At 46.1% G+C, this 27,378-nt stretch overlaps 1 protein-coding gene across 1 annotated transcript in view; it reads right to left on the reverse strand.

Moving 5' to 3' along the window:
• The window catches only part of BICDL1 (BICD family like cargo adaptor 1), a 54,718-nt gene extending 32,581 nt beyond the window's left edge, over positions 1–22,137 (reverse strand). Inside the window, exons 1-2 of the mRNA XM_076352969.1 lie at positions 21,436–22,137; positions 16,495–16,710 (exon numbers count right to left, since the gene is read on the reverse strand). Of these exons, the coding sequence (XP_076209084.1) occupies positions 16,495–16,710; positions 21,436–22,107 (888 nt within the window). The 5' untranslated portion in view covers positions 22,108–22,137. The remainder of the gene's footprint in view (positions 1–16,494; positions 16,711–21,435) is intronic.
• Between the last annotated feature and the right edge of the window lie 5,241 nt (positions 22,138–27,378).

Below are 27,378 nucleotides of genomic sequence, written 5' to 3' on the forward strand. Positions count from 1 at the left end.
CATTTTGGTACTTTAAGTCCTACAAAAAGCTGTGCTTGAAAATAAAAAATAAAGAAAGTATATGTGGACAGCAAACTTAGCTGAAAAACAAGGTGGGTGCAGCACATACTGTAGGATGGTGTATAAAATATAATATACTCTGCCAAATCATACACATGCAGGGGAATGCATTATCAGGGACTGGAAAGAGCCCCTCTCTGTATGAGTTTCAGGCTTTGGTGCATCTGAGAGTATCACTTAAGGTAAAGTATGGATGGTCCTGTATGGGGGAAGCCACCTCAGCCACAAACCCTTCGTGTATTCAGTTATTTTTCTGATGGAGGAGAGGTGGACTGCTGTCGGAAGAAAAAACAAAACAAACCTGTTGTAGCAAAATCCCAAGAGCTGTGCTGGAGTAACTGCATGTGAACTAGAGTCCACTGAAAGCATTGCAGACAAAGGCTCTGTGCTTGGCTGTGAGCAGCAAATTTGGCAGACACATGCTATACTTAGACTTGCACCTATAGCCAAGGTTTTGCAAATGTAGGTCAGGCATCCTTGAATTGAAAGCCCTTTCCCCTGCAGTCTGAGATGCTGCTTAGAGTGATAAGAATCATTCAAGCTGTGGGGTTTTTTTGGCACTGAGGCTGTTGCTTTCTGACAACTGACTCCATGCAGACACAGCAAGCTTGCGGTGACCCTGGGCTGGGGCATGCAGCAGAGGGCAGGTGCCAGGCAGACATGGGGACTGGGGGTGATCTGCAGGCCAGGTTTCTGTGCAACCAAGCCATGAGGCTGCCTGCAAACCAACACTGGGGTGTGGAGACCTGTAAGTACTGCACGAGATCTTAGATTGGAAAACATTGTACTGACAGATGCTGTGAGAATTGGCAGCCTGTCCTATGTGTCTGATGCTGAGAAAAGATGTTCTTTCCCTGGTGGCTGAAGGTTTGATGGCTGAGGCTTTGTCTGGAGAGAAGTAGCATCCTTGATAAAGCTGTCATGACCAGAGAAAGGGGAGCACGCTTCCCTCCTTCACCAAAATTCCCCATTTCACCCTCAGTAATTTGTCTTGGAGAGGCAAAGTATGTAAAGGCCTATGGGTGCCCTTCGGGAGAAAGGGGAGAGGGTGGTGAAAATGCTGTTGGTTTTGGCTCTGGTGCTTTTAAGCAAATGTCAGTACTGATGAGTGTCATGTACCCTGTGTATGTGCTTTCTGGCCCTAGCTAGGTAACAGGAGACCAGCTAAAGTACGCCAAGTAAAACACAACAAAAGTGGTGTGGCAGCGGCTGTTCTTCAGCTTCAAAGTCTCCCTGACAAGTTACTGGGTTGTTGGAGCGTGCTTCATTTTGAAAGCCCTGTCCGAGTGTGCTCATACTTTAACTGTGGCAACTTTCATTGCTTTCCAGCTATGTTCTTTTATCGCTTTATCTTCAGCAGAGAGGACTGCCTTGCATGAGTGTGTGTGGATTATCCTGTACTTGAGCACGGGCTGATCTACTGCTCCAGTTCTTAGGCTACTACAGTAGGATTTTAAACTGGGATCTTCCCTAGCATCGCTGCATATAAATGATTAACTTTCTCTTCCTCTTGCTGCCTGAAAGCAAGAATAATGTGATCAGTGACAGAGGAGATCACGGTATTCAGCTCCCAGCAGTTTTTATTCCTCCTGCTGGTGTAGCTGAATTTCTCTATGTGCACAAGCCTGCGGTAGCAATACTAAGTCTACTGAGGGCCTGCTGTGTGTGCAGGAGTGTCTAAAACGGTGTTGCTTAAAACTTCTGCCAGTACATAGGCATGTGAGTTAGTTAGGAAGACTTTTATCCTATCTGTGCTAAAAATCACCTGCCTTAAGCCACTGACCCCTTTTCCCCCCTCCTGTCTTGCATGTGATGAGGTGTGCGCTGGAGTTGGCAGATGTCTGGGGAGCAAACAGGTCCACAGAAGCGTGCAAAGAAATCATGTTGCATCACTGCTAACCAGCTTGTGCCAAGTCTTGGATTTTCTTCCGCCTGTCATTAGCCTGCCTACACTGGCTTCCCTGTTACCCCTTGGTTTGGCTGTTCTGTGACCTACCTCCTGGAACAGTATTGAAGACCTTTTTTCCCCCCGCTTTCTTTAGTTGACTGGTCTAACAGATATCAGCCATGGCACATTGTTGAATTAATATATAGACACAATGCTGTGCCAGAGATTTGTTTGCTTAATTACAGAAATACTTTTATTTCTGCTGTAGTGTGTCTGGTTTTGGTTTTGCTGCTGAGGCTGGTGCTTCTTTTAGCCTCCTTTTCTTGGCTCTGCTCAAAGATTTTTTTTTTTTGTTTGTTCTGTTGAATTTGAGCAGATCTCCCCAAGCTGGGACATTATAAAGATTCAAATGGATTGAAGAAGGAACAAGTAGTTTAACCGTGTCACTTGCGCACCACAGGCTGTTTGTTACTACTTAGATACTCTAACACTTAACACTTACGTATAATGCAGTGCTGCTCGGCTCCCTGCACTGGCGTATGCTGCTTTTCCTACATTGGGACAGGTCTCATCTGTGTGATGTTGGTACCATGCGTGGCAAAAGCCTGCTCTGGGTGCCCAGGTAGGCCAAGTGGGGTACCAAGGGACAAACAACTTCTTCCTCACCAGGCCCAAACGTGGTATGGAGCAGAGAAATGCTCCACTTGTAGAAAGCTTGTGGTGTTGGGGATGTACCTCCTTGACTTGATGCTTTGGTCATGTCTGCTTGAGCAGCAGGGAGGAGTGGGGCACAAGGGTGCAGCCCATAGTGGCTTGCTCAGAGGCAGAAAGTCTCAATATAACTGGTGTCAGACAGAGTATACGCATGGATTTCAAGTGTTGACCTGAATCCAGGCTAGTTTTCAGAAATTAATAGGTTAAAGCGTAGCATAAGTTTGTTAAGCTCTTGTGTGGATTTGGAATTTCCCAGCGTGATCCCCACTGGCACCAAGGGACAAAGGAGATAAAGATATTAAAGCCCAAGTTTTCAGCACAAGCATTCTCTTAAGTACTGATTCAAAATACAGCTTTACTTGTCAAGCTATGAAATGCCAAGTATATCCACATGTCTCAAACTTATTTGTTTGGAGGACAAGACAAATACTGCCACTTAAAAAGCTCCATACTAGTTTTCATCCTTACTCAGGTTTACTGAAAGGTTCTTGGATTTAATATTGTTTATGGCAACATTTTAACATTACCAGGCAAGAAGAGTGTTTGGTCAGGTCTCTTCATAGAGTAGGAATTTACATCAGGGTTATAAGGCTCATTGGGGCTGATCCCTACTAGCATTATACATCATCTGATGGTTGCCAAGGAGACAGGGATAATCTCAGTGAGACAAGATATGCGAGAAGGGTATTTATGGACATTTGCCTAACGATGCTGGTGGAATGCACCAAAAAGTGATTATCTGAGTGCCTCTGAAGTACTGCCTCTTCTGTGGTGAATATGGGAGACTGTTGGTACACAAGCAAAAAATTTCCCTGTGATATTAAAGCAGCAGCAACTTGGCCTTGATATTTCCAACTTATCCTGCAGTGGCCTCATCCACTGTTGTGCAAAGAGGCAGACAAGGCTTTTGCGGTGTTGCGAGATGGCTGCCCATCTGTCTGCACTCTGCAGCATCAGCAGACTGTGTAGGTATAAACAAGCAATTTCAGTCTGTGGTGCTGACACAGGCTTAACGAGAACTGTCCACTTCACATGCTTGAAATACTAGCAGGTGCCTCATGCAAATGTCTTGTATGCCAAGTGATGTGAGGGGAGGGAAGAGTGGAGGGGTGTGTGTGTGTGTGTATATATGTATAGAGGCATAGATGTGTCCTTTGGCAATGGCTTTCCAGCATAACCAGCTGTTTCCTCCTTCCCTGTCCCCAGGGTGAGCCCAGTTGCACCACGCCCAGCTGGCTTTGGGTGCTTATGTCGCGTGCCCTGAGCTGTGGGAAGGGTTAACACCATGGGCTACTTGGTATGTGCGTCTGAAGAGGCATTTTTGTCAGATTAGGCCGTTTCCCCTGACCTGGCATGGTTTATAGCTCTGCTTAGGGAGATTAAAAGAAATAGGAGAGCTAATATCTTCATTTGAACAAAGTCATGCTTGGAAAGGCTTCTTCATCATCTGTTTCACATAGCAAAATATTTTCTTGGCAGTGTGCTCCCTGGCCATGAGAAGGGACAGAGATTGATGGAGGCAGCCCATATCTAGGACCAGGAGCATTAAAGCCGTGTGGTCTGGAACAGTCCCACACTGGGCAAATCTTCCCTTCCTGTGTTGAGGTGAGGCAGTGACCTGTAATGAAGGGAGAAAGGCTGCCTGTCTCCTTCCCTCTCCCCCAACTTGACCTTCTTAGTCTGTGGTACTGTCTCCTGATGGAGGATTATGAAGGATGGGAAGACAGAAGGAATTTCCCAAGTTTTCAAAGCCTGATGCAAATGACTCCTTTGAAAGGAAGGGGCTGATGAGAGCCAGCCTGCAGCTGATGGGCTGTGTCTCATGGTGCCAGAATTAATCTTGGTAAGCAGCTCTGAGCTGCTGGTTTGGATAATGCCTGGAATGGAGGAGGCCTCTTTAAATGAAGTAAATCAACCTGTTAATCCTCTGTAGGTGGGTTTTGAGGAGTTGTTTTAAATTGTACAAATCAGTAGCTACAATCTCAGTAGAGGTTTCTGCAGTGGCACCTGCCTCTCCTTCAAGGGGTTCAAAGTAAAATGGTGCTTGGCCTGTCTATTCCAGCCAGTCAAGAAAATTGCTTGTGAGTAATGTTTCTGCCTGCCTCCAGTCCTGCTCTTAAATGGCACCATTCTCTCTTTGCTTGTTTTGGGGTCTGTGTCCAGCATGGGCTCCATGTAAAGGCAGGATGCTGCCTTGGAGATCTTGAGGTGCCTGTGTTTACTTAGCTTTAAAAGCACCAGGGATATGCAATTGCATGTGGCAGGGGAAAAGAAAAAAAAAATCGTGCTGTTCGCAAGTGTGTATTACCCTTTTCCACCTCTACCTCTGGGCTGAGCTCATTCCACCATACCATGGAAACAAGCCAGATGAGCCTGAGCAGGTTGAATAGTGGCTTTTTGGGCTGTCTTGCCTTGACTGACATGAATATGGGGTAGCTCAGCAGATCTGGGAGTAATGGTTTCTTGCAGCAGAGGCTGATAAAGCAGCCCAAGACTGGGAGACCCCTCCTTGTCTGCAGCTCTGCAGGGTAAGGGACTGTGCCCATGGCACCAGTGCTTCAGGCACAGAAAGGCCCCAGGAAGAGGTAGCGGTATTAATGAAATCATCAATTTCATAAGCATTTACCTTGAGCTCTTAAAGCTTTGAATATTTGTTAGTTTGTCTTCACTAAGATGTCTGGTCCCTTGTGCTAAGTTGGAGAGGGAAATAAAGAGTAAGAAGCACAACACTTAGGAAGACTTTGTGCACAATGTGAAATACAACATCCAGTAAAGCCTAGGGAAATAAATCTCTCTGGATTAGAGGCAAAAACTACAGAAATAGTTTGAGTTAGCAAATCCCTGTGCAACTTCATAGCTGATGAATAGATGTTATTTGGACAAATATCACACACTGTTAAATTCTACAAACAATCTCTTCTGAACAAAGTGTCATTTCAGACTTTCTCATTTGGCTTCATCTAACCATAAATCTGCTGGAAAGCGTGACTCCCCCAGTATCTGGGTCTGTTCAAGAGCTCATGCTCAAGCAAGGTTGGAACCTACTTCTGAATAGTCCCCTGTTTATGTTTGTTTTCACCCGTCAATTACTTTATGCCCGTGTAGAGTGAAAATGCAAGTCTGTTCCAAAGCCTTAGAGATCACTTTTTTTTCTTGTGAGTATTCCTTCAGGTGTCTCTGCCTCTTTCCTTCAATATTCATAAATAGCAGGAAGACTTGACCTGATGTTACTGAAAGTCGTGCCTGCATAAAAGATAGAAACCTCAGAAGGCCTCTTTCAGACTTACCTTTGCCTAGTTCTCATGTCAAGGCAAAAATGGGCCAGCCCTGCCTGGCTGGTGACTACTTGGCCACTTCCCGAAAGCTTCCTTTGATGGAGACCTTGTAGAATCTCTGGGCCATCTGTTCTCCTACTCAGCTAACCTTACAGCTAGGATGTTTTTCTTCATGTCCAGTCTAATTCTTATCCTGCAATTTATACACATTGTCCTTTATGTAAGGGATATGGAGAATAAAGCTTAAATGCTATAAAGGAGTAATGCCTGGACTACTAGCTTTTTCCTGGGGTGGTACACTTTCAGTATGGGACATAGCTCACTAAATTCCTAATCCACACTTTAAACAAAAAAAAAAAAAACCCCACAAAAACAATTCATCCCCATTCTGTAAGATCAAGAGAAAAGCTCAAACTCTTGTGCAGTCTGCTGAAGTGGAGAGGAGATTTAACTTTACCAGGGTCTTGTTTGTCAGCTTACACTGACAATTATTGCCTAGTCTCTCAGTGCCTCAGTTTTCTGGTGTTGCAACAAAATCTATGCAAAACACTTGCTAACCAAGTAAAGAAACAGAACCTTTACATACTTCTCAGAAAGGTCCCCTTCTGTTAAAACTTGTGGGTGTTTACTTGGTCCTGAAAACTTCACCTGCAAAAGCTACTGGGACTATGGATCTCTGCTGTAAGCGTAGACCCTTCCCCCTAGCAAGTCTTAAGGTTTGTACCTGCCTCATGGCCCTGGTGTGAACAACAAATCTGCTGGTCTATACTTGAGTTGCAGAAGACTTCAGTTTTCCTTGATCTGAGCTTGTAGGCAACCAAATACAATGGTGCTTTATTCAACAAATAAACATGAACAACTTATGCTAAATAGTTGCCAAATGGAATAGCTTTCTAAGAGCAGCCCTGTTACTACAAAACTGTGCCAAGTCTGGAAGTGGATTCAGGAACAGACTTCCAAGGATGTAGAGAACAAGGGAATCACAAGGCTAAATTTTCCCCTCTTGGTGTACTGAAAGTGGAGGCCAAGGTAATCGCAAAGGGATAACACGGTCTCCCATCAGCTTAAGGAACAAAACTGCAGAGACAACTACCAGCCTGAGGCTGGTGATAACTTAAGCTTCAACTGATTTTTGAGATGTATCTAGGAGGGGGGAAAGACTCAGGGACAAAAGGGAAGGGGGAAGCAATGAAGACAAAACACAATAGATTTTTTTTTTTTGTCAGATGAACTGCACAGTGGAACTAGTAAATGGTATTTAAAGCACAAATTCAAGTGAGCTGGATGCTTTAGGTACCCATATATCCCCAGATCTTGTAACTGTTCTGTGATAGCTCTACATTTATTACACATCTGCATTACTGTGCTAATCTTGGTAGAATCATAACCCAGCTGAAACTATCCAAGTAATTCTTCCTTTTAAAAATGTTCTTTACATGCTTCAACATTAGAACCTTCCAGGGAAGACTAATTAGGAGATGGTGAGAACAGAAAATGGAAATGTTCCCAACACTTCTGATCTTGGTGGTCCCCCCGCCTCAGACACTGATGGGGATCCTGTCCATGAAGGAAATCTGGTGCAAATCTCTGCAGCTACAGAACTGAGCCTCTCTAGGAGGATACCTAATGAAATTTAGGCCAACCTGTATCTCCTCCAAATGAAATGCTCTCTTGGACTACTTATGAGCAACTGTCCTGGTTTCGGCAGGGATAGAGTTAATTTCCTTCCTAGTAGCTGGTACAGTGCTGTGTTTTGGATTTAGGATGAGAATAATGTTGATAACACACCGATGTTTTAGTTGTGGCTAAGCAGTGCTTACACTGGTCAAGGACTTTTCAGCTTCCCATGCTCTACCAACTGAGCAGGCTGGAGGTGCACAAGAAGCTGGGAGGGGGCACAGCCAGGACAGCTGACCCCAACTGCCCAAAGGGATATTCCATACCATGGGACGTCATGCTCAGTACATAAACTGGGGGAAAGCTGGCCGGGGGGACCGCTGCTCGGGGACTGGCTGGGTATTGGTTGGCAGGTCGTGAGCAATTGCATTGTGCATCACTTGCTTTGTATTTTATTATTATTATTATTACTATTATTATTAGGATTTTATTTCAATTATTAAACTGTTTTTATCTCAACCCACGAGTTTTCTCACTTTTACTCTTCCGATTCTCTCCCCCATCCCACCGGAGGGGGGGAGTGAGCGAGCAGCTGTGTGGTGCTCAGTTGCCGACTGAGGTTAAACCACGACAGCAACCTTTTACCTCAGTCACTCTGTCATGCAAGTCACTTGATTTATGTCCTAATCTGTCAGTTGTTTCCTGTTGTACTCTCACCTCTAGACAGCTTCCTGTTCCTATCTATGGTGGCATTTCCCACCCCCATGAGTTGTACTGCCAAGCATAAGCTAGCTCTGTATTGCATTGCAGCATCCATCAGAAGTCAGCAAGAGAGTCTTGCTGATCCTATATCTGTGCTCAAAATAAACTGGGTTTTGCTAAATGCCATTCTAAAGAAAATGTTGATTAAGATCTAGGCAGTTTTGCAAGGGGCCTCATGATTTCATGGGTAATCAGAGCACCTAATACAGCTGGCAAAAAACCCCTCAGTGTAGAAAAGACGTCCCTCCTGAGCTATTGTCTACTAAATTGCATTTAGAAAAAGCAATCCTACTTAAAAAAAAAAAAAAAGGAATTTAGAGAGTTTCATTATAAGGTGTGCAAACTTTACAACCCAGAATGGCTCTTTAAAGATCAAATGCTTTTAATTGGGTTTTTCTTATGTAGATATTTGCAAAGCCTTCAATCATGTTTAGCTCTGGTTCTAGCTAGTAATGCAGTGGCTGGATGCAAACACCTTCTGTGTCCTACTTTCTAGAATCTCCTGGAGGAAGTGTTTACAGCAAGTGTGAATAAGCAGAAATATTTTGAAAAAATCTCTTCTGCCCACGTGTCCCTACTTCTGAGCTACTGCATAATAAACCAATTCCTATAAACATAAAGACTTGGACCCAAACAGAATAGCCACCTGAAATTTTTAGTGCAGTGCAAGAGGGGAGGAAGGACTCATACAGATTTTTCTCCTCACCCTAGAACAAGTTCACCTTCAGTTTCATGTTGGATTCCTGCTTTCATATGTTCATGGCTTAGTTGTGCTGCTAATGTCTCAAGGCAGAAGCCTTGCAGAAACTCCTGAAATCTATTCCTGAACCACTTGCTAGAGGTGAAACTGGGGCTGCGAGCTGGGCTCAGCTGAAGTGCAGAGAAGAGCAGTGTATGGCTGACTACCAGGTGCTTAACACTTATGTATATTTGTCCTAGATAGTGCTCCAGACACTTGTTCCATGCTGGTGTGCTGCCCAAGGTGTGGGGGACAGGAGGTCTGGGCTCTGGGGATGTCTCATGGGGCCAGTCTCTGCTGTTCCATCCAGGCACCACAAGCCTCTGAGGATGAAAGATGAGCCACACGCAGCATGGAGGTTAAGTGGCTCGGGCAGATAATTTCTGTTGCGCTGTGCTCCCTGAGCTGGACTCGCAGCGGGAGATGCATTGTGTCAAGTCCTGGTGGAGTCACCTTTGGGTGGGTTGATTGACCTGCTCACAAGGAGTTCTTTTTATCAAGAAAATAAAATGTTTACCTTTCCCCCAGCAGGCTCAAAAGCTCATTGTGGGTGGTGTGGACAGCAGGCTGCCTTGGGCTGGGAGATCTCCAGGGTGATTTTTGGGGAAAAGTTTCTGTGAACAGGGGTGGAGGAAATGAGGGGGGGGGGGACGGGAATGAAGTGGCAGATGCTGGGAACACATCCTGGCAGCGAGCTGAGCCCATGGGGGTGGCAGACGGGCCTCTGCCACCCGCCTGCCTGCCTCGGACGTCACAAGTGCGTCTCCCTGCATGTCCGCTGACTGTCATGGCATTACAAGCAGAGAAATCACACCCGGTTGCCACAGCAACGTCACTAGCTGGGACCGTGGTGTGCTGTCACCTAGCAACCAGCAAGGGGTCCCCAGGGATGGTGGGGTACCTGCTCTACTGCCCCGGGGGAGGATGAGGGTCCCACCCAGCCCCTGGGACCGATGGATGCTATCCTTTTTCCCATGAGCAGGGATTTGTGTAGTTCCACTGCCTTAATAGTAACATAATTTTTTTTTCTTACCTTAATAGTAATTTTTTAGCCCTTTCCCTAGGGAGGGCTTTGCACTGTGGTTCAGTAGCAGTATGTGCCCCTGTTTTATTCTGTGTACAGCTTTCTGCCCATTCCCTCAGTGCTCACCAGTACTTAAACCAAAGGATATAGGGGTAAAAATCTTGCATGAAATGGGTGGGTGCAAAATCTTTGGGCAAACTCTGTAGGGGTGCCACTCCCCATCTTCGCTAAAATTACTTCTTTGGTGTTTGCTGCATTTATGCCTTGGTGTCCGGATGACCCTGTTCCAGCTGGCTCCTGAAGCTCTGGATGCCCTAAAATGGGGTTAATGGGTGCTGCAAGCTTGGCCCGACTCTCAGCAGAGAGAGGGTTGAGCCTTTCTTCCTGCCTGTCTCCCTTCCCCCAGATGGATGGTGGGTGAGTGCCACTCAGCAGTGACCTCAAGATGTTTCTTCATTACCTTCTAGGGCACTGAATCATTTCATTGAAGGACTTTACATGCAAGAACACGCAGCTGCAGTCACGTCCTATATTTACAGCTTTAGCATAGAAAGCCTCAGCACTCCAGTCCTGATGTGGCATGAAGCTGAATTATTAACAAGTGCTCTCTGCTAGGGGAGAAGTAGCTGGTGAGAAGGAGCCTTTCCTGCATGTACACCAATCAGCATTCACTGGGTGATCAGGGATCTGGTTACGTAGTGCTGGGATCTGCTGATGCTCTAGAAGGGCAGGGAGCTGGAGGGTGCTTGATGTGGTTAATGGGAGATTTGCTGACTTCAGTGTTTGGCTCTGTCTTGTGCTGGTATCTGCTTTCCTCTCGCCCCACCACGTATAACATAAGTGTGCCTTATGCCAGGCACAAAGCAATGCTGGAAGGGCTGTCTGCCTACCCCAAGGAGTGGGCAGCCCTACCTAAGCTGCCATTAAATGCAGGTACTTCAGCCCCTTCAACAGGAAGGGATGCTGCCTTTTCTCATGCAATCTGCCTGCCCCACCATTGAATTTAGACTGCTCAGAGGTGATGTGGATCAAGACTTGCTATGCAGGACTCCATGTGCTATTGAGTAGCTCAGTATGGAGTTCCTTACAGTAAGCTACTCCTTACTGAATAGGTCCGGTAAACAGTTTGAGCCACAGCAAAAACTAGAGACTTTTAATGAAAAAGAATTCAGTGTAGTGACTGATCTGCACCTTGAAATGTGGGGCTAGTCAAAGCAACTCTTGCTGAGCCTAGGTCCACTCAGGATCCTGTTCTGTTTAAAAATAACCCCCCTGAAGCAGTACTTAAATTCAGCCTGACTTACTTGCCTCTGTGCTAAGCATGGAGTTTCCCAATATACCCTGCTGGGCTATTGGAGATGACTTAATAAACAAGAAACATAAGGAGGCTTGTATTAAGCATCTGTACAGATAAAATAAGGAATTAAAGACAAGCTAGCTCACAGTGTAATGGCTACAGAGCTCTGGCATGGCAAAAGCAATGAATCTTGCCCAGCACACTTTTTCCAGTAACTTTTTTCAATGATTAATCTGGTTTTCTTAAAACCAACATTGTTCCTATGCTGATAGACCCAACAAATAACCATTCAGAAAAAGCTCTTCAAATCAATAATTGTCAACAGAGCTGCCTCTCTTGTAACTATGTTATTGACCACAAAAGGATGTATTTAAAGTAAAAGTGATTTGGAAAGGCAAATATAATATGGTTGGCTTGTTCTTGAATAAAAATATTTCTCTCAAATCAAAGCCAGGCAGTGCCTGCCAGTTCTCTGAAGCTATGCTGCATGTTACAGCGCAAAGTTAGAAACAAACTCCTTCGATTGAAATATTACTGAAAGGAAGGTTTTGTGGCTAGCAAATAAAACCTCCTTTGGAGACTTGTGGGCTGGCTGATCGTTTTCTTGCTGTACCAGAGGGACTGACTGAAACACCTCATTCTTGGTAGCAGTACATTGGCACTAGTTGCTGAGCGAATATAAGAACTTGGTGATTGAGGGCCCCTGTGAGGGATGCCGCAGCAGCCAAGCGCTCCTCTCTAAACACAAAGAGCTATTTCAGCAGTGCAAGATGACATGCTTCTTCCTGCCACTGAAAACAGATTTTTCATTGCAAAAACTACCTGAGCTTGACATTGTGAAATTACTTCCTTATGCTCTATGTACCATAAAAGAAGCCCAGCTGAACTGGGAAGGATGCATCCTCGCCCAGGCTACATGCAGCAAACAGCTACAGGAGCCCAGAGCTTGGTAGCAGGAAATGTGTGGGAAAGCCATCTGGTGAAGCCACTTAGAAACAGTGTGAAAGTCTTTTTTCATTCACTCCCTGACAAAGTAGTAATGTGTTGCCTCGTTATAGGAAGAGGGCTGCTTGTTGTTGTTATTTGCATTAGTAGCTCCTAGAAGCCCAAAGGTGGGGACAGGACTCTTGCTGTGTTAGGTGCTGTGGGCACATGTAAGAGGAGACCTTTCCCTATACCCGTTCCCCCCAAATTTTATAACTTAAAAGGACAGAAAGCATAGGATTTTTTTTTTCCAAATGGGGAACTGAAACAGATGGGAGAGACTGAAGGAGCTGGAAACAGAACATGTAATAATTCCCAAGCCTCGACTTTCTCAGCAAAACTGTACTTTGACTCCTGTACTTGAGCATTTATGGTGAGTGGTACGTACCTTGGCATACTGCTCGTAATGTGCTCTGCAGTTTCCCTAGGTAAAATTGGCATTTAGCTTGGTGTGGACGCACTGCTGAGAGTTACTACATGCTTTGCTGTGCTGAGGCAGGGGGAGGGAAATCAAATCAACATGCAGAAGGGGTTTTAATCATCACTTAGCAAATTAAAAAAATAAGGTTACTGTGGAAATCTTAAACTTGATTTTTGGCATCTGAATCATGTCTTTCACTATGAGCTCCCAGTCCAGCCCACCTAATTTCCCCATGGTTTAATACTGCTATAACCCTGGGCAGTATCTCCATTCTGCTAAAAGCAGAGAACCACACAAAAGGCTGTATTTCAAGAGGAGGCGAAGTTCCTTATAGCCTACTTACTATTATTAGATATCTAAAGTTCTCCTATATCATCTCATCTGAAGACCTCAAATCATTTTATGGACCTTATTTTAGCCTCTTGGTGACTCTGAGGCAAGACAGTTATCCCCATTTTTAGAGACTGGAACTTTAAGTCTGTTCCAGTCCATCCCCATCCTTGAGTTTTCCTTATCAGTCTTTGCCAGAATTGAGGATGGATTTTTTTCAGTCCCATGCTTTAATTGCAAGACAGAGCTTTCCAGGTCCCTTTGCTATCCTTGTGTGGGTGTGCGGGACTGCGTGCTTGGTTGGTTAGCATTTGTGCTAGGTTTAAACTAGAAAAAAGTATGTGCTTGGGTTGGCCTTTCATCTCTGGGGAAGGCAGGGTTAAAAAAAAGTCCTAAAGCTTAATTAGTTGGTGGAAGAATATCACAGCAGCAGGACTGAGGAGGGGTAGGATGAAGGAGATGGTGGATGCTGCCCTGCTTTGAGGTAAAAGGGGCTGAAGCCCAGGGACCCCGGAAGGAGCAAGCAGGACCACGTGGGCTGGTCACTCGTGAGGCTGAGACTGTCATTTGACATATACAGCCTAGTGCCAAGGGAACACTTTCCCCAGGAGAGAGATGCTCAAGTATTGGAAATTGGGCCATGAGGCGTTAATCGCTAAAAACTGTAGAAATTCAAATTTAAAGAGCTAGTACCTACTAGTGTAGAATGACTTGTACCAGAGAGGAACCTTTCTTTCTGCCTTGTGAGTGAAGCCCTCTAGTAGGGTATACAGTGTCGGATGGGGCAGAGTTGAGGCTCTGAATAAGGCTTTCATTGCTGTATCACAGACTTCTCATAACCCTCTCCTCCCAAACAACCCACTGTGACAAAAAATGCAGGTGCAAAATGCAGAACTGGGAACACAAGGAGGATACCAGCAATGCCTCAAAGTTCACAGAAGCTGTAACAGCACTTCTTTGTAGGGTTTTTCCTCTCCCGGTGCTCAGTTTGTGATCCCCAGCAAGACTCCTGCCTATGGCAATACAGCTGTAGGCAAGCATATCCATGCAGCTGTATTTGTCCTTTTCATTTATTGAAAGCCGAAGTAGTAACAGCAGCCAGAACCATGTGGGTGCAGGGTTTAAGCACTACCACTGCCTCAAGGATTACATGCATAACCTCTTCAGAATAAGAGACCAGATAAATAAGGCTGCAATTGCACTATGGAGTAGCAAGTGTGGAATACTAAGCACCCAGTAATCAAATGCTAATATAATGCTAAGATTTTAAAAAGCCTCAACCAAAGCCCTGAGTGAATGACAACAGACCAGTTCCAACTCTGTTTCAATTTGCCCAGATTCTCATGACTCTAGGAAGACTGTTTACACCCTTGCTATATCCATTGCTATATTTGAGTTACTAGCAAGTTTTGGCCAGGTGACAAACTCAGTGAGCACTGAATTGTGCCTCGGCAAGCGTAAACTGTCTCTATCAGTCTGCCTCATCTGTGTTGGAGAACAACAGTCCTCATCTCCAAGCTGGGAGCAGGACTGGGCTGGAGCAGCGAGGGCAGCACCAAGACTCAACTTTTTCCCAGGATGTGGCAGTTCTGAAGTGGGTGGATGAAGACTATTTCTGGCAGTAATAGGGAGTTAAGGGAACAAAACCCATGCTTGGACATTGCATGCTGGTAGACCTAACTTGGTGGTTCCTTTGCCACAAGGCTTAGCTGAGCAGCTCTCTGAGCATCTGGGCTGTGAGAGGCTCCTGTAGCACAAGTGTCATGTGAGGATAATCCCATGCGGTTTAAAGCCCAAAGCAAGCTGTCTGGTTTTCCTCTCCTGTCTTCTAGACTGGTCTTTCAGTTTGTGCTTATGCTGGGACCAGAACAAATCTTACATTTCCCAGCCAATGATGGAAATTGTGCACACACAGAAAATCACTGAGGGTCACCAAATCTGATGGGAGCCAAGTTCTTAGCCCTGGACAAGAAGCCTGACACGACACAGGAGCTCTGTAAGGGCTTGGGTGGAATCTCTCATCCATGTTGTATGTGAAATATGCTTTGCCCAGAGAAGAGGTGAAAGATCTTCACTAGTTCCTCTGCTACCTTGGCAAATATTGCTTTAAAAACACGGATAAACTTAGCAGTGTTCCTGAGTTAAGGAAGTTAGGGGGTCTGTGTTTTTTTTTTTTAAAGCCAGTTGAAAAACAAATCCACAGACTAAGTGGCTTTTTTTAGTACTTGACAAGAAAATCTATAGCAGAATGAGGAATTATTTCCTCAAGTGCTGGTACAGAGTGTTATACCCAGGACTTGCTCTTCTCACCTCCAGAGGCACAGGAAAACTGCATACCCATATCGAGTGAAGACAAATTAAGAGACCTGTACACTTGGCCCATTTCATAGTCTTCTGGTCGTAGTGTTGTGATCGAGGCTTCGACCCTCCATTAGGCAATCCCTGCGTCAGCCCCACAGACTCACCTCTGGCAGCATAGTCTGAAATGTGCTCTTACAACATTAGATGGGCCTCTTCAGCATGAGTCTGTGGTGTGTGTTTTTGTTCTATGCTATTTTGGGGATAAGGAACTGGTGAGAAGAAAATGCTTTCATCTGCTGGAGTAACTGTGTTCTCAAGCATTAAAATTATGGTTTGTACTAACTGTCCAGTGGGTAGAAAAAAAGCAAGGTTCTTAATTCTAGAAGACAGGTTAAATTCTGGGGGAGGAGGCAGAAACTGTTAAGTCTCTTGCTGTCAGAAAGAAACCCATGCTGGAAGTATTCAGTCAATTAGGCTGATTTGTAGCAGCCTCACTATAAATCCTCTTTCGTTCAGAGGCAAGTTAAGCTCTTTGCTGAAACATGCCATTCCAAGGAATTTCAGTAGGTTCTCACACACCTAACCATGGCAAAGTTATCTGCAGGAACACACCATCTTAGAATGACATGGTATGTTCAATTCTACAACATTATAGCCAATGTATGTCAAAAAAGGGAGGCCAGCAAAAAGCCTTTCACCTCACTGTCACAGATTAGCCTTTTTCTTGTGTGCTACATTTGTTCAGCCTATTTGTAAATTAGAAACAGATTTTCTGAATCAGTTTTAGATACAAAAACAGTTGAGAGAGACATATATGCAGTAAATGACCGCTCAACCCAGAAACATAACTGTTTTGCCAATGAAACGCAGCACTCCTTAAAGGTGTAAAATTCAGTTTAAAGGCAGCATGTTTTATAGGGATACCCGTGTAATCTGATCAGATGCAGAACCATTTTTTTTTTTTCCTTAAAGAGGAAGCTTTCCTGCTCGTTTGCCTGAATGGTGGTTTATAGCAGAGCTGCAAGCCTTTCCCATGACCAAGGCGGCTGGGTGCCTGCCCTCACTGTGCTGCGGTGACTCACCCTGCTGAGCTGGTCCAGGAGTCTTTGGTTCTGTTCGGAGAGTTCCTGGACGGCCCGTGTCTTCTCGCGGTCGGCTTCACGCAGGTGAACCTGCTGCCTCTCCAGCTCATCCTGCAGCTGCTTCACGTCGCTTTCCAGTTCAGACACCCTTCCTTCCCATTCTCCTTCTCTGTTCTCAAATCGCCTCCTTAGTTCATGTTTCTCTTGTTCTAGGTGCTAGATAACAGGGGGGAGAAGAGGTTAGGAAGGGAGGGAAAAAGCGAACACTGCCTCCTTTTCCTCCTCTGTGCTTAGGGCTGAAACCTTTTGTGCAGGAAAGAGGATGGTACTAGAGCATGACAATACCATGGAGGTGGCAATCCCATGTCAGCACAGGTCACGTGGCACTAAACTTGCTTTCCATTTCCAGCAATTGGCCTGTCCTTGGGCTCTGGAGATCAGCACATTGAATTTTTACTGAAACAACTGCCAAAAGAGTAAAGCAGGCTGCATGTCAATAGGCAGAATATATAGGTCAGGCAGGCCAATTGATTTGGCAGAGCCTAGCTTAACTCCAAAGCAATATTTCAGTAGGCAGTGGCATAATTCTTTTAAAAATTGCCTTTATAGTCAAAACTACACAAACTGTATCCTTACTGCTGATGAGGAATCTAGATGAGGCATCTTTCTTGTCATATGGGTCTTATGAACAACAGTTCAATCATCTATCCATTTGCTCCTTCTATTCCTGACCTAATTAGTTGTCTGGTAGTTTGATAGTGCACAGTAACTCTATTGTTTGATGCAGTCTGCTCTGGAATGGCAATGGATGCAATGCGGTAGTTTCTATAGGCATTATGTACATGCATGTTCTGGGTTGCAGGTTTTTTAGAAACCACTCTCAGTTCTGGAGACTCTGCTCTGCTTAGGACTGGCTGGAAAACAAGGGACAGCACGAATCTGGTGGAACTTTCACGTGTTTTACAGGCTCAGTTAAATGAGGGCTTGACTGAAACAGAGCTGCAAATCAGGTCAAAACAGATTTATGTTGTGCCCATTTGAAAGAATCCCAGCTCTGAAACTCTGAGCTTGAATTTCCCCTGGTGACCGAAGCCATGCGCATACTTGCAGAACAGTCACAGATCGGAGACATGGGCATGTCCCAAGATTAGCAGGGAAACCTGAAGAGCAGGGGCCCTCTCCTTGTTGGTTGTCTTCTGTCCCCCCGAATAACCTGCTGCTACTCTCTATCGGATTCACCAGCCTTCTAGGAGTGTGTCTTAGCAAAGAACAGAAACCCACTGGGCCCAGCACTGGCAGCACTCACCCATTTTTCCCATGGTATCATCCCCCAGTGAGCAATCCCCATGGCACTTATGATAGGAGGGGAAAATAAACCTGCCAGGAGGAAAAGAAAATTGCACTGCATTTATGTGAAGTGGCTTTTTATTGCTTGTTAGAAACACAGGCTGTGAGGTGGCTGTTTCCCCTGGGTGCCTACTGCTGATGACACACAGCCTCCCTTGCAGGGTCTCTGCCACCTTCCCGAGCAGGTCTGAATGTCAAAGCTCTCCACTTCTCCAGCAGCCCTCTGGCCTGAGTTATCACTAATTTTCCACCTCTTGCTCTGCAGAAGATGCCATGTTTTCTCTTTCTTGACCTTATCTCCAAATCCTTTCCTGTGCTCCTTCCAGCGCAGTGTAGCAGCACCCTGCTTGTGCCCTTCCCAATCTTCCTGCAAATTCAGGACTTTCTGGAAAACCCTCAAATGTGAGGAAAGGCTGGTTAAAAGCACTGGCCCAAAGCAAAAGTATTTTCCTGTGTTTCAGTCACTAAAAGAGTGAGCACCCCTTGCAAATGAGAGACCTAAGTAGCATTATAATTATTTTTAATGCAATAGGTAGGCATGAGATCCCAGCACCAGGCCCATGACAACCATTGCAAAGAAATCCTGTTTGTAGCCTAAGTGTGGCTGGAGCAGCCACAATTTCACTTTCAGCAGCACACTGAAAATGCTGTCTTTTATAGCTCTGTCTCCTTCACTGCTAGGCAACGTTTAGAAAGATCCAGGGCCTTCTCTAAATGGAAGATGAAACTTCAGCCTGCTGAGGAGCAGCACTGCAGATGAAGTTCCCCAGACGTACTCAAATGTGATTTAGAAGCCACCAATAAGCCTTGTCAATCATTTAAAAACCACTTTAGTCCTTTACTGCAAAAGAAAATCCACACTACATACAGCTCCAAACAGCCATCACACAGGTTGGAGTCAGAGGGAGGCGAAGAATATCAAGTTTATTCTGTTGTGATGGAGAAACCAGAACCAGTGGGGTGCAGAGAGGCTGTTGCAAAGAGGGAGGATAAACCAGACTGGACATGCTGCCTGATTCCTCCTGCCTCTTCCTCTCCCAGCAGCTGTCTCCCCTCACCTGCCCGCACCCCAGCACCTGCATGGCTGCAGATCTGGATAGGTGTTTTTTTCATGTAGAGATGACAGGGCAAACTGCTGTCCTCAGTAGGGGAGTTTCTTGTTTTCTGAGTGTCTCTCCATCCACCAGCTGCTCACTGATTTTTACACAGAACTGCTTTCTAGAAGACGTTTTCTTCTGAAAACAGCTTCTCTTCAACTTAACTGAGATGGGCTGGTCCTCATTTAAAGAGGTGAGAGCAAGGGGGAGTTTCCCAGCTGATAAAGAAGGTTCATACTGTATGTAAAATGCTTGGACATGGCAAGCTTCTCTGTGTCAGAGAAACAGAGGTATTAGCTATTTTAATCCCTTGCAGAGGATAAAACTGACTAGGACCACATATCAGAATTTATTACAGGACTTAAATCCCATGATTAGAAATGAATTTGAATTCAGGCTGTGAAGTCAAAGAGTTGCCAGAGTAGGTGTATGGCAGGAATGCTGCACTTCAGTAATGAACCCACAAAACTAGAACATATTTAGTCTTGGGGCAAAGCACCAGAGGAGCAGGCCAGCATATTGGCTGTTGGGAAATGGAGAGGCTTCAGTGAGCTCTTGTAACCAACTTTGAACTGTTAACTGGGAGAAAATCTCTCCTCCTAAATGCTACTTAAACATCACTATATCAGGCGCAATTGTTACCAAGGATCTCATCTGAGACTTTGCTTCTGGTCATCGTCAGAAAGTTCTCAGCATAGGCAAGGAGGTAACAGATGTGGGTCCTTCCTCCCTGCTCCTCTGAAATTGAAAAGCTTACTGTGAAATTTTGTTCACTTCAGTGGCAACAGGAGGAGGCCAACATTTAATCTGCAGAGGCTAGGATTACCAGGCTTGTGTTGTAGAAGATTAATGTTCAGGTTTGATTTTTTTTGTGTGAAGTAGCACCATCTTAGATCTGCCAAACCCAGCGGAAAAAATCTGGCCCTTAAGTAGATAACACTAATTCCTATCAGATGGGTAGTCTGAAAAGCAGGAATCTGTTACTCAACTGGAAAGTTAGAGCGATAGTAATGGGATGAAAAGATGTAAACAATTGGCTGCGTTTACCATCCCTTCATTCACCTTCTGAATGGGCCTGTAAGAGCAGAGGTAAACATTTGGGGGATGTTATTTAAAGTACTATAAAGTCATAGTTTTTCCCCTCTCCTTTTCATCTTTACATTTTGCAAACAGCGAGTGGTATTTGAGACTCCCGAACTCCCTAACAGGCAGCTCTGCGAGTACCTAAACTTGTGCATTTTTCCTTTAACGGTAGGAAAGGTTCTACTCCAACTCATCAGGAAAACCACGTCAGCACAACGCCACATACGTCTGTTCTTGCTTAAAGATCAACCTGAAAATATTTGCTCTGGCAAATTTTAATGCTCTAGGAAATTTTAATCTGACAAATAGTGCCACTAAACAACAATCTGAGCAAATGTCACCTTCAGTATTGTTTCTATCAGAAATGCAGAAAGATTTCCCTGCAAAGAGGAAGGAATCAGCTAGGGTAAAGTGTTAAGTTTAATAATACAGAGGAATTTTGTCAGGAGAACAAAGGCCATACAGTAATTTCACAAATCCCCTTGAACTTGAGAGATGTAAGTCTGTGAGGAAGGAACACAGGAATACGCAGGACTGTGCAGAAAGAACTGGTCTAGGGCTGTGACTTGAAATTTGAGTGTTAATCCAGCACTGTTCAAACTCTCTCCAGAAATGTGAGAGAGGCTTTTTCTCAGTCTTCTAAGCAGTATTACTTGCTGGGAGAATTACAATTTCAAGAGTATCTCTGAGAAAAAGAGTGGGGGTGATAGTGGCTCTCTTACATAGTTGTGCAAGAGAGTTGTTCCAAAAGAAGCTGCCTGCACAAGTCTTTTTCTTTGTAATAGCTCTATTTCATCCTTAAAAATCAATAAACAGCTGAATCCACCGAGTTCCTGGCAAACAGCTCTCTCCAGATACCTGTAGGTATTTTTCAGAGCAACCAGCTAACAGAGACGTATCATTAGGGCTTATCTCCTGCCATGCCTAATGCCTTAGCCGCAACAGCTTAAGCATAGGGGTTACATATGCTCTGTAGCTCAGTACCTGCTGTATAAATTTAACTTCCGAGGCATTTCCGTGATGAGTCAAGCACAGCGCACGTCTCCTCGCCCAGGTGGTACCCGGGTCCTGGGGCAAAACAGCACCCACAGGAACCTCTCGAAGCAAGGTGCTGTGGCCCATCCCCAGGCCGATACGCCAGCTCGCAGCCGGGGAGGGGGAAGAACAGCAGATTTGCCTCCCCCAGGCCTAAGAGGGTTTTCTTAGACCCTTTCTTCCCCATCGTGGCCACAGGGAGTTCCGTGGCTGCCCGGCAGGGCCCGTGCCTGCCCGCCGCCCCCAGCATTTGTCGGGGAAGGGGCCGCTTTCCGCGGGGAAAGACCGCGGGGCTGCCGGGGGCCGCGGCCCTGAAGCGGGGGCCCTTGCGGAGCGCCGCGGGCCGGGGGAGGAAGGGAGGAGGGCGGCCGGGCCTCACCTCTAGCTTGTCGGTGAGCTCCTTGTGCATCCTCTCGTACTGGCGGCTCATGTCCTGGTTGCGCTCCAGCAGCGCCTTGCCGAGCCGCGCCGCCAGCACCAGGTCCTTCTCCTTCTGCCGGATCAGCGAGAGCAGCTCGGGGTCGCGGGCGGCGGCGGCGGGCGGCGGCTCCGGCGGCTCCCCGGCGGCGGCCAGCAGCGCCAGCTCCTCCTCCAGGGCCAGCTCCAGGGCGGCGGCCGCGGCGGCCCCGGCCCCGGCGGCGGCGGCGGCGGGCGGCTCCATGCCGCCGGCGCTGTCCGCCTCCGCCGGTGCTGACCCGGCGGCGGGCAGGCGCAGGCACGGCGCCGACATGGCCCTGCGCGCCGCCGCCGCCGCTCCGCTGCGCCCCCCGCGCCCGGCCCGCGGCTGCGGCTGCTGGGCGGGGAGCGCCGCCGCCCCCGGCCCCCGCCCCCCGGCGCCGGGCCCCGCCGGCGGCAGCGCCCGCGCACGGCGCTCATCGGCGCAGGGACGGGGCCGCTCGGAGCGCGCGGCGGGCGGATGCTCTGTGTTTGGAGGGGGGTGGGGGTGCTTTTCAACTGTGCACGGGTCCTGCTGTGCCTGCTGGAACCGCCTGCTGCGATCGGCTCTCGCTGTTTCTGCTGCAGGCCCGGGCCAAAAATCCCCCCGAAACATTGCGGTGTCCTGAAAAGCCCAAGGAGGGAGCTTGGCACCCCCGAAGGGGCACAGCGCTTTCTTCCTGCTTGCTACCTGCTCCTCCAGATCCCTAGTGGGGCTCTTTTGGTTACAAGAGCAGCTCTCAGGATCTTTCTACTCACTAGTTCACCCCTGGAGAGCTGACTACAGCTTCCAACAACCACTGGGGCTTGCTTTCAATTTCAGATTGTTTAGGATGTTCCCGGATAAAATTTGTCTTAAAAGCAGCCTCAGTGAACGTTGGGAGTTGTAGTCAATTCTGCTCATAGCATTTTTCTCTCTGGGAGGAGATTCTATTGGGGGCAGGACCAGTTGGTTTTTCAGTTTTGGTTTTGTTGACTTTCTCCCCCTTTAGATCCAGGCATCACCTTCCTTCTTGCCACAGGAGGGAGGCTGAGGCAGAGCAAGGTGGGGTAAAACTGTATATTGTCACGTTTGCTAAGACTGCGTTTCCTCAATTTCTGATTATGCTTTAATTTCAAGCGAGGCTTTAATAGTGATTGAACAAAAGCATTTTTAAGGAAACCTGTGCTTTTGATTCCCAGATTCTGCAGAAAGAAATGATGAATTTCACAGCTTTTCTCTTTAGACTCTGCTTGCATGGGGCTTGCTTTCCTTCCTCCTACAGAAGATTCACTTAGACCATGTTCATCTGTATGCAACTGCCCCAACACATCAGTCCAGGGTTGTTTTTGGCTGGGACAGTTGATGGCTGATGCAGTTTTCTAGCAGGGCTGGCTCCTGCCTCACGTCAGACCCAGGGCCCTGGAGAACGGCTGATTATTCTTAACAGTCAAAGCATGAATTGTGGTAATGCAAACTTCCCTCTAGCCATCTGCCACTGGGGCTTAGCCTTTCGTGGGGGATACGCCCCAACAGCCCAGCTAGCAGGACTTGTCGATACTTGGCCCTTTTCCTGGCAGCGTCAGTCAATGCTAGTGGTGCTTTTTGTAATGTGAGCACCTGCTCTCCAAAGACCAGGCAGAGACCTGGTACGTTGTGCCATGCTGCCTGCCAGCACCCGTCCCATGATGGTAACGGTTGGCTATTATGCCCCTGATTTCTTTTGCGCTGGTGACCCAGAGGTGACACCTTCTTTATCTCACAGCAATTCCCGCAGGCACCGATTTTGCTAGACCCTTTGTTCTTGCAATCAACTGACGCTTACGTTGCTGGAAAGCCGGACTCACCATAAGGTGAGATGATTTGAACAGTGTTGGCCCTTTTAAAAGAATCCCCCTACCCCGATGCAGGAACCATGCTTTCACAGATTTGATCATCGCTATTTAAACAGAGGAGGGCGTTTAATATTTAAACTGATTGTGAGCACCTTCTGCTGGAAGTGCCTACTACAGCAAACCAAGCCTTCTGGTGTGATTAATGAAATCCATTGTGGCATTAATTTTCATCTCTAATGCTTCTTTCAGTGTATAAAACAGAAAGAGATTATACTGAGATGGTTTTAATCCCCCAAACAAAGCCTTGAAACAGAACCCGTAGCTGCAGCTGTTAGGATAGGGAGGGAAAAAAAGCTATTGTCTGGATGGAGAGAAAAAGCACGTATAAATCAGTGCTATGTATCGTAGATATGCCACCATCTCAGTCAGGCAGCTATATGAGCTTAATGCTCATTTGGGGCCTATTGACTGCAAAACATGACAGTGTTATCCGGAGTAACCTTGGATTAAAGCTTTGTTCACAGCATGACTTGTTATTAACTTCCACTTCAAAGAAAAATCTATTGTCCTGTGAATTTAATTATTGATTTGACTTTTTAGAAATATATTAGGTTACTGTTTTTTAAAACTGCTTTGTATGTTACTTTACTAGTATTTTATCTTGTGTTATCCCAATCAAATATCCATGAAAAACTGTTAAGAATACAACAGTACAGTTTCTTTACAGTTATATGGTGGCATTACCCGTTAGGATCCTAAAGTGTAATTCAGCTGAGAGCTGAGACAGTTGCTGTCCGTAGGTGGACACCTGACTCCCGTTTCTGCTCTTCTTCCCCTAGTTAGGCTTGGTTATGTCCTTTGGAGAACCTCAGCCTAGAAAAAAGAAGAATGAATTAAGTGAAACAAGTAAAACACAAGGGGTTTTTTTAATTGCACTGCTCAAGCCTGATGTGAGACTTCACTGCTCAGGTACTAAGAACTGCAAATAGTGGGTAGTTCTTGTGGAGACTTAGATCAAGCATTTCAGGAGCTGATGCTCTTGCAGTGCGGAAGGTTCCTGTGTGTACAGTGCAAATTATCTTTCAGCATGGAAATCACCACAGGGATGACCCTTTCTGAAAATGCAAAAAGGCCAGGCTGATTCAGGCACACAGACAACTGAGAGCAAGTGACTGATGCAAGTGATGTCATCACATAACACAAAAATGTCACCTTGTCCAGGACATATGAATGCCTTCTCTGTGGTATTAGGAAACGAGGATGAAAATAAAGCATTGATATAAGAGGGTGGTGTAAGATTGCCTATAAGAGGAGCAATCATTCTTTTCTTGCTCAGGTGAAAAACTTACAGGGCTGTAAAAGAAAAGCAAGTAGCAGAACGTTCTATCCTGTATGGGGAAAAAGGACAGCACTGACTTTGTTGCTAAGTAATTTCCCCTTCTTGCTTTTCCCCATCCCACGATTACCCAATTCCGTAAATGAGCCATGGGGATGTTTGGAAAACTTCACTCAAGGCGTGATTCAGGGCAATCTGCCAGTGCAATTCACCCTGCTAAACAGGTTCCTAAAGAGGCAAGGTACTGAAACAGGCAATCCAGCTTAAGGTACGGATATCGCAATGTGTATTGTCCTCCCTAGAGGGTCAAGGAGAGGTGAACTCTAAGCTGTGCAGGCTCTTCAAGCCCAGTGTCAAGTATATCTCAAAACCGATGTTTTGACGTTAGTATTCTGCCTTCTAGGGATTTCACTGGTTGGTCTCTTCACAAAGGAAGTGTGGCAGAGGGTCTGGACCTTTGGTGGTTACACCAACAAATACTGGAGTATGTAGGACTGTACAAGTTAAGCAGGACAAAGCATTTTTCACACATCAGAAAAGCCACAAATCCAATAAATGTCCAAGTGCTTCAATCAATGCTTTCACCTCAGCTGTGAGGGCAGCACTCAGAAAACAAGCACTGCAAGGGATCATCCTTTTTTATTTAGAGTAAGGGGAGAAAAAGATGTGTTGCGGGAAAGCCACAGGCAAACCTGTAAAAGCAGATTATTGTCCTGTGGTTTTAAAGCTGACTGTGGTGAGAGAGGAATTCCCATCAAGCATCGTTAATCTTCCTGTCAGTGGGCTGATAGTCTTCTAGGGGAGGCGGCACAAGCTATCAGGTTTCTTTTGCCATGCGCACGCGCTCTCTCTCTCTCTCTCTCTCTCTCATCTTTTTGAATGATCAATTGCTTTATTCTTCTCTTTGCTTTACTGCACTTTATTTCTGACAAATGTTTTAGTTATTCTGGTTGGTTGTGTACCTCCGTGCTGAGGTGTTTCAGTGTACCACAGCCTCCTGCTGCTGCAAGATGGGTAGCAAGAGGTGCAGGCAGCCTAAGAGAGTTTGCTCAGAGTTTGCAGTTACCCAAATGAATAATTGAAGGACATACATGTCTCGCTTTCGAAGCAGGCCAGAACTGCAAAGCCAAAGATAAGACTCGTGTGCAACCTTTCTTTTCCTCTTTGCTTCTGTAATGTCCAAAGCTATCCAGTATGTGTGTGCCCAGATTTTCCCTGGTGCTGGGTGGAGGAAATACAAGATGGGAAAGTGTATTTGCAGAGGTTGGTAAGGGAGAACAGAAATTTCTGGTTAAACAGGAGGGAGAAGAAAGCTGTTATGAGTGTTAGCCAAGCAACATGTAGTAAAATAAAAGACCATCCTGATTCTTCCCAAGGCTCAAGATCCCCACAGAGTTCCCAGCAAGTTTGTTGTTTCCCAGGGTTATCAATATTACGTCAGTTAAAGCAGAAAAAGCACTCATCCATCAAGGTGACTCATAACATCGAAGTCAGGGGAAAAATCCCTTATCTGCTAAGGGTATAAAGCATGGCCTGGGTGACTCAGGACTGCCTAAGGACAGAGCTGACACCATACTGTGCTCACCCTACTGCCTGCATGTAAGGAACAAGGCATGCAAAGGGAAAAGAATAGGGTAATAGTTTTGACTTGTTATATGGCACATATGAATATCGTGCTGAGACATCTATGAGTTAGAGACGTAAATACTTTGTACTATAGCTTTTAGTCACTTTGAGGTGTGAAGTTTGGAAGCATGCTGTTGTAATGGTCTCTCTAGAACAAAGTTGAGAGTCCTGGGAACAAGCAGAACTACTCTGGAGCTAGTGGAGTTGCAGGGCCAATATTTCAGGCCAGCTTGATTTGTTAGGGGTACCACACTGGCAATATGACTTTGTTTCACACCTGGCCCTGACCAGCCATATGACATACATGCTACTTTGCACCTAGGGCTCCTTCTTGACTTAACCTGCTCCAGGTAGACTCCGGACACAGACAGGGTCCAAGCTGGCTCCCTCTTACCAGGACAATCCTCCAACACTTATCCCAGGAGGGCTCCCATCCTCACATACTCTTGCACCAGCTGCAGAGATTGCCGTCGCGTGCCTTCACCATTGTGTTACAGACATAAGCTACTCAGAGTGGCTGCAGCACCGCTTCTCATTGCTTCAAGCTTTCGCAGCTGGAGAAGCTGCAAAGAAACAAAAAATGTCCCGGGGACACGGTGAGCACAATACGGTCCCGAGCAGACCTGGGACAGGGCCATGCAGGGTGGGCACCGCAGGCCCATTTGAGAGGTGTTAGGCCTGAGCACTTTCACACAAACCTGGCCCTGGGCTTGCTGCTTCTGCAGTCCACAGAAGGAGTAAAGATGTAATGGCTCCAGGGGTAGATGTAGATCTACATCTAGACTAGGGCTGCTTTTTTTTTAATGAAGTAGGTGTTCTTAGCAGTGGGTGTGAGTTACTCCCTCTTGAATCTTACAACATGACAATGTTTGACAAGTCTTTGTGGAACAAACACTCCTATTACAAAAGAAAAAGTGGCCTGTGCCTTTGCTCATATGAAGACACAAACTAAGTGAGATGTTCTTGCTTGTATTTCTCTATAGGAAACCATTAGGTCCTAAAATTACCTGTCATAGTGTTGGCCATGGAGTTCTGCAACCATTAAATGATTAGATGTGACTTTGTGCTTTGTTGTGGGGAAAAATATTTGTTCACTACTGTCTCGCTCTG

This window comes from Aptenodytes patagonicus, chromosome 15 (assembly GCF_965638725.1).
Source record: "Aptenodytes patagonicus chromosome 15, bAptPat1.pri.cur, whole genome shotgun sequence".
Classification (NCBI taxonomy): Eukaryota; Metazoa; Chordata; class Aves; order Sphenisciformes; family Spheniscidae; genus Aptenodytes; species Aptenodytes patagonicus.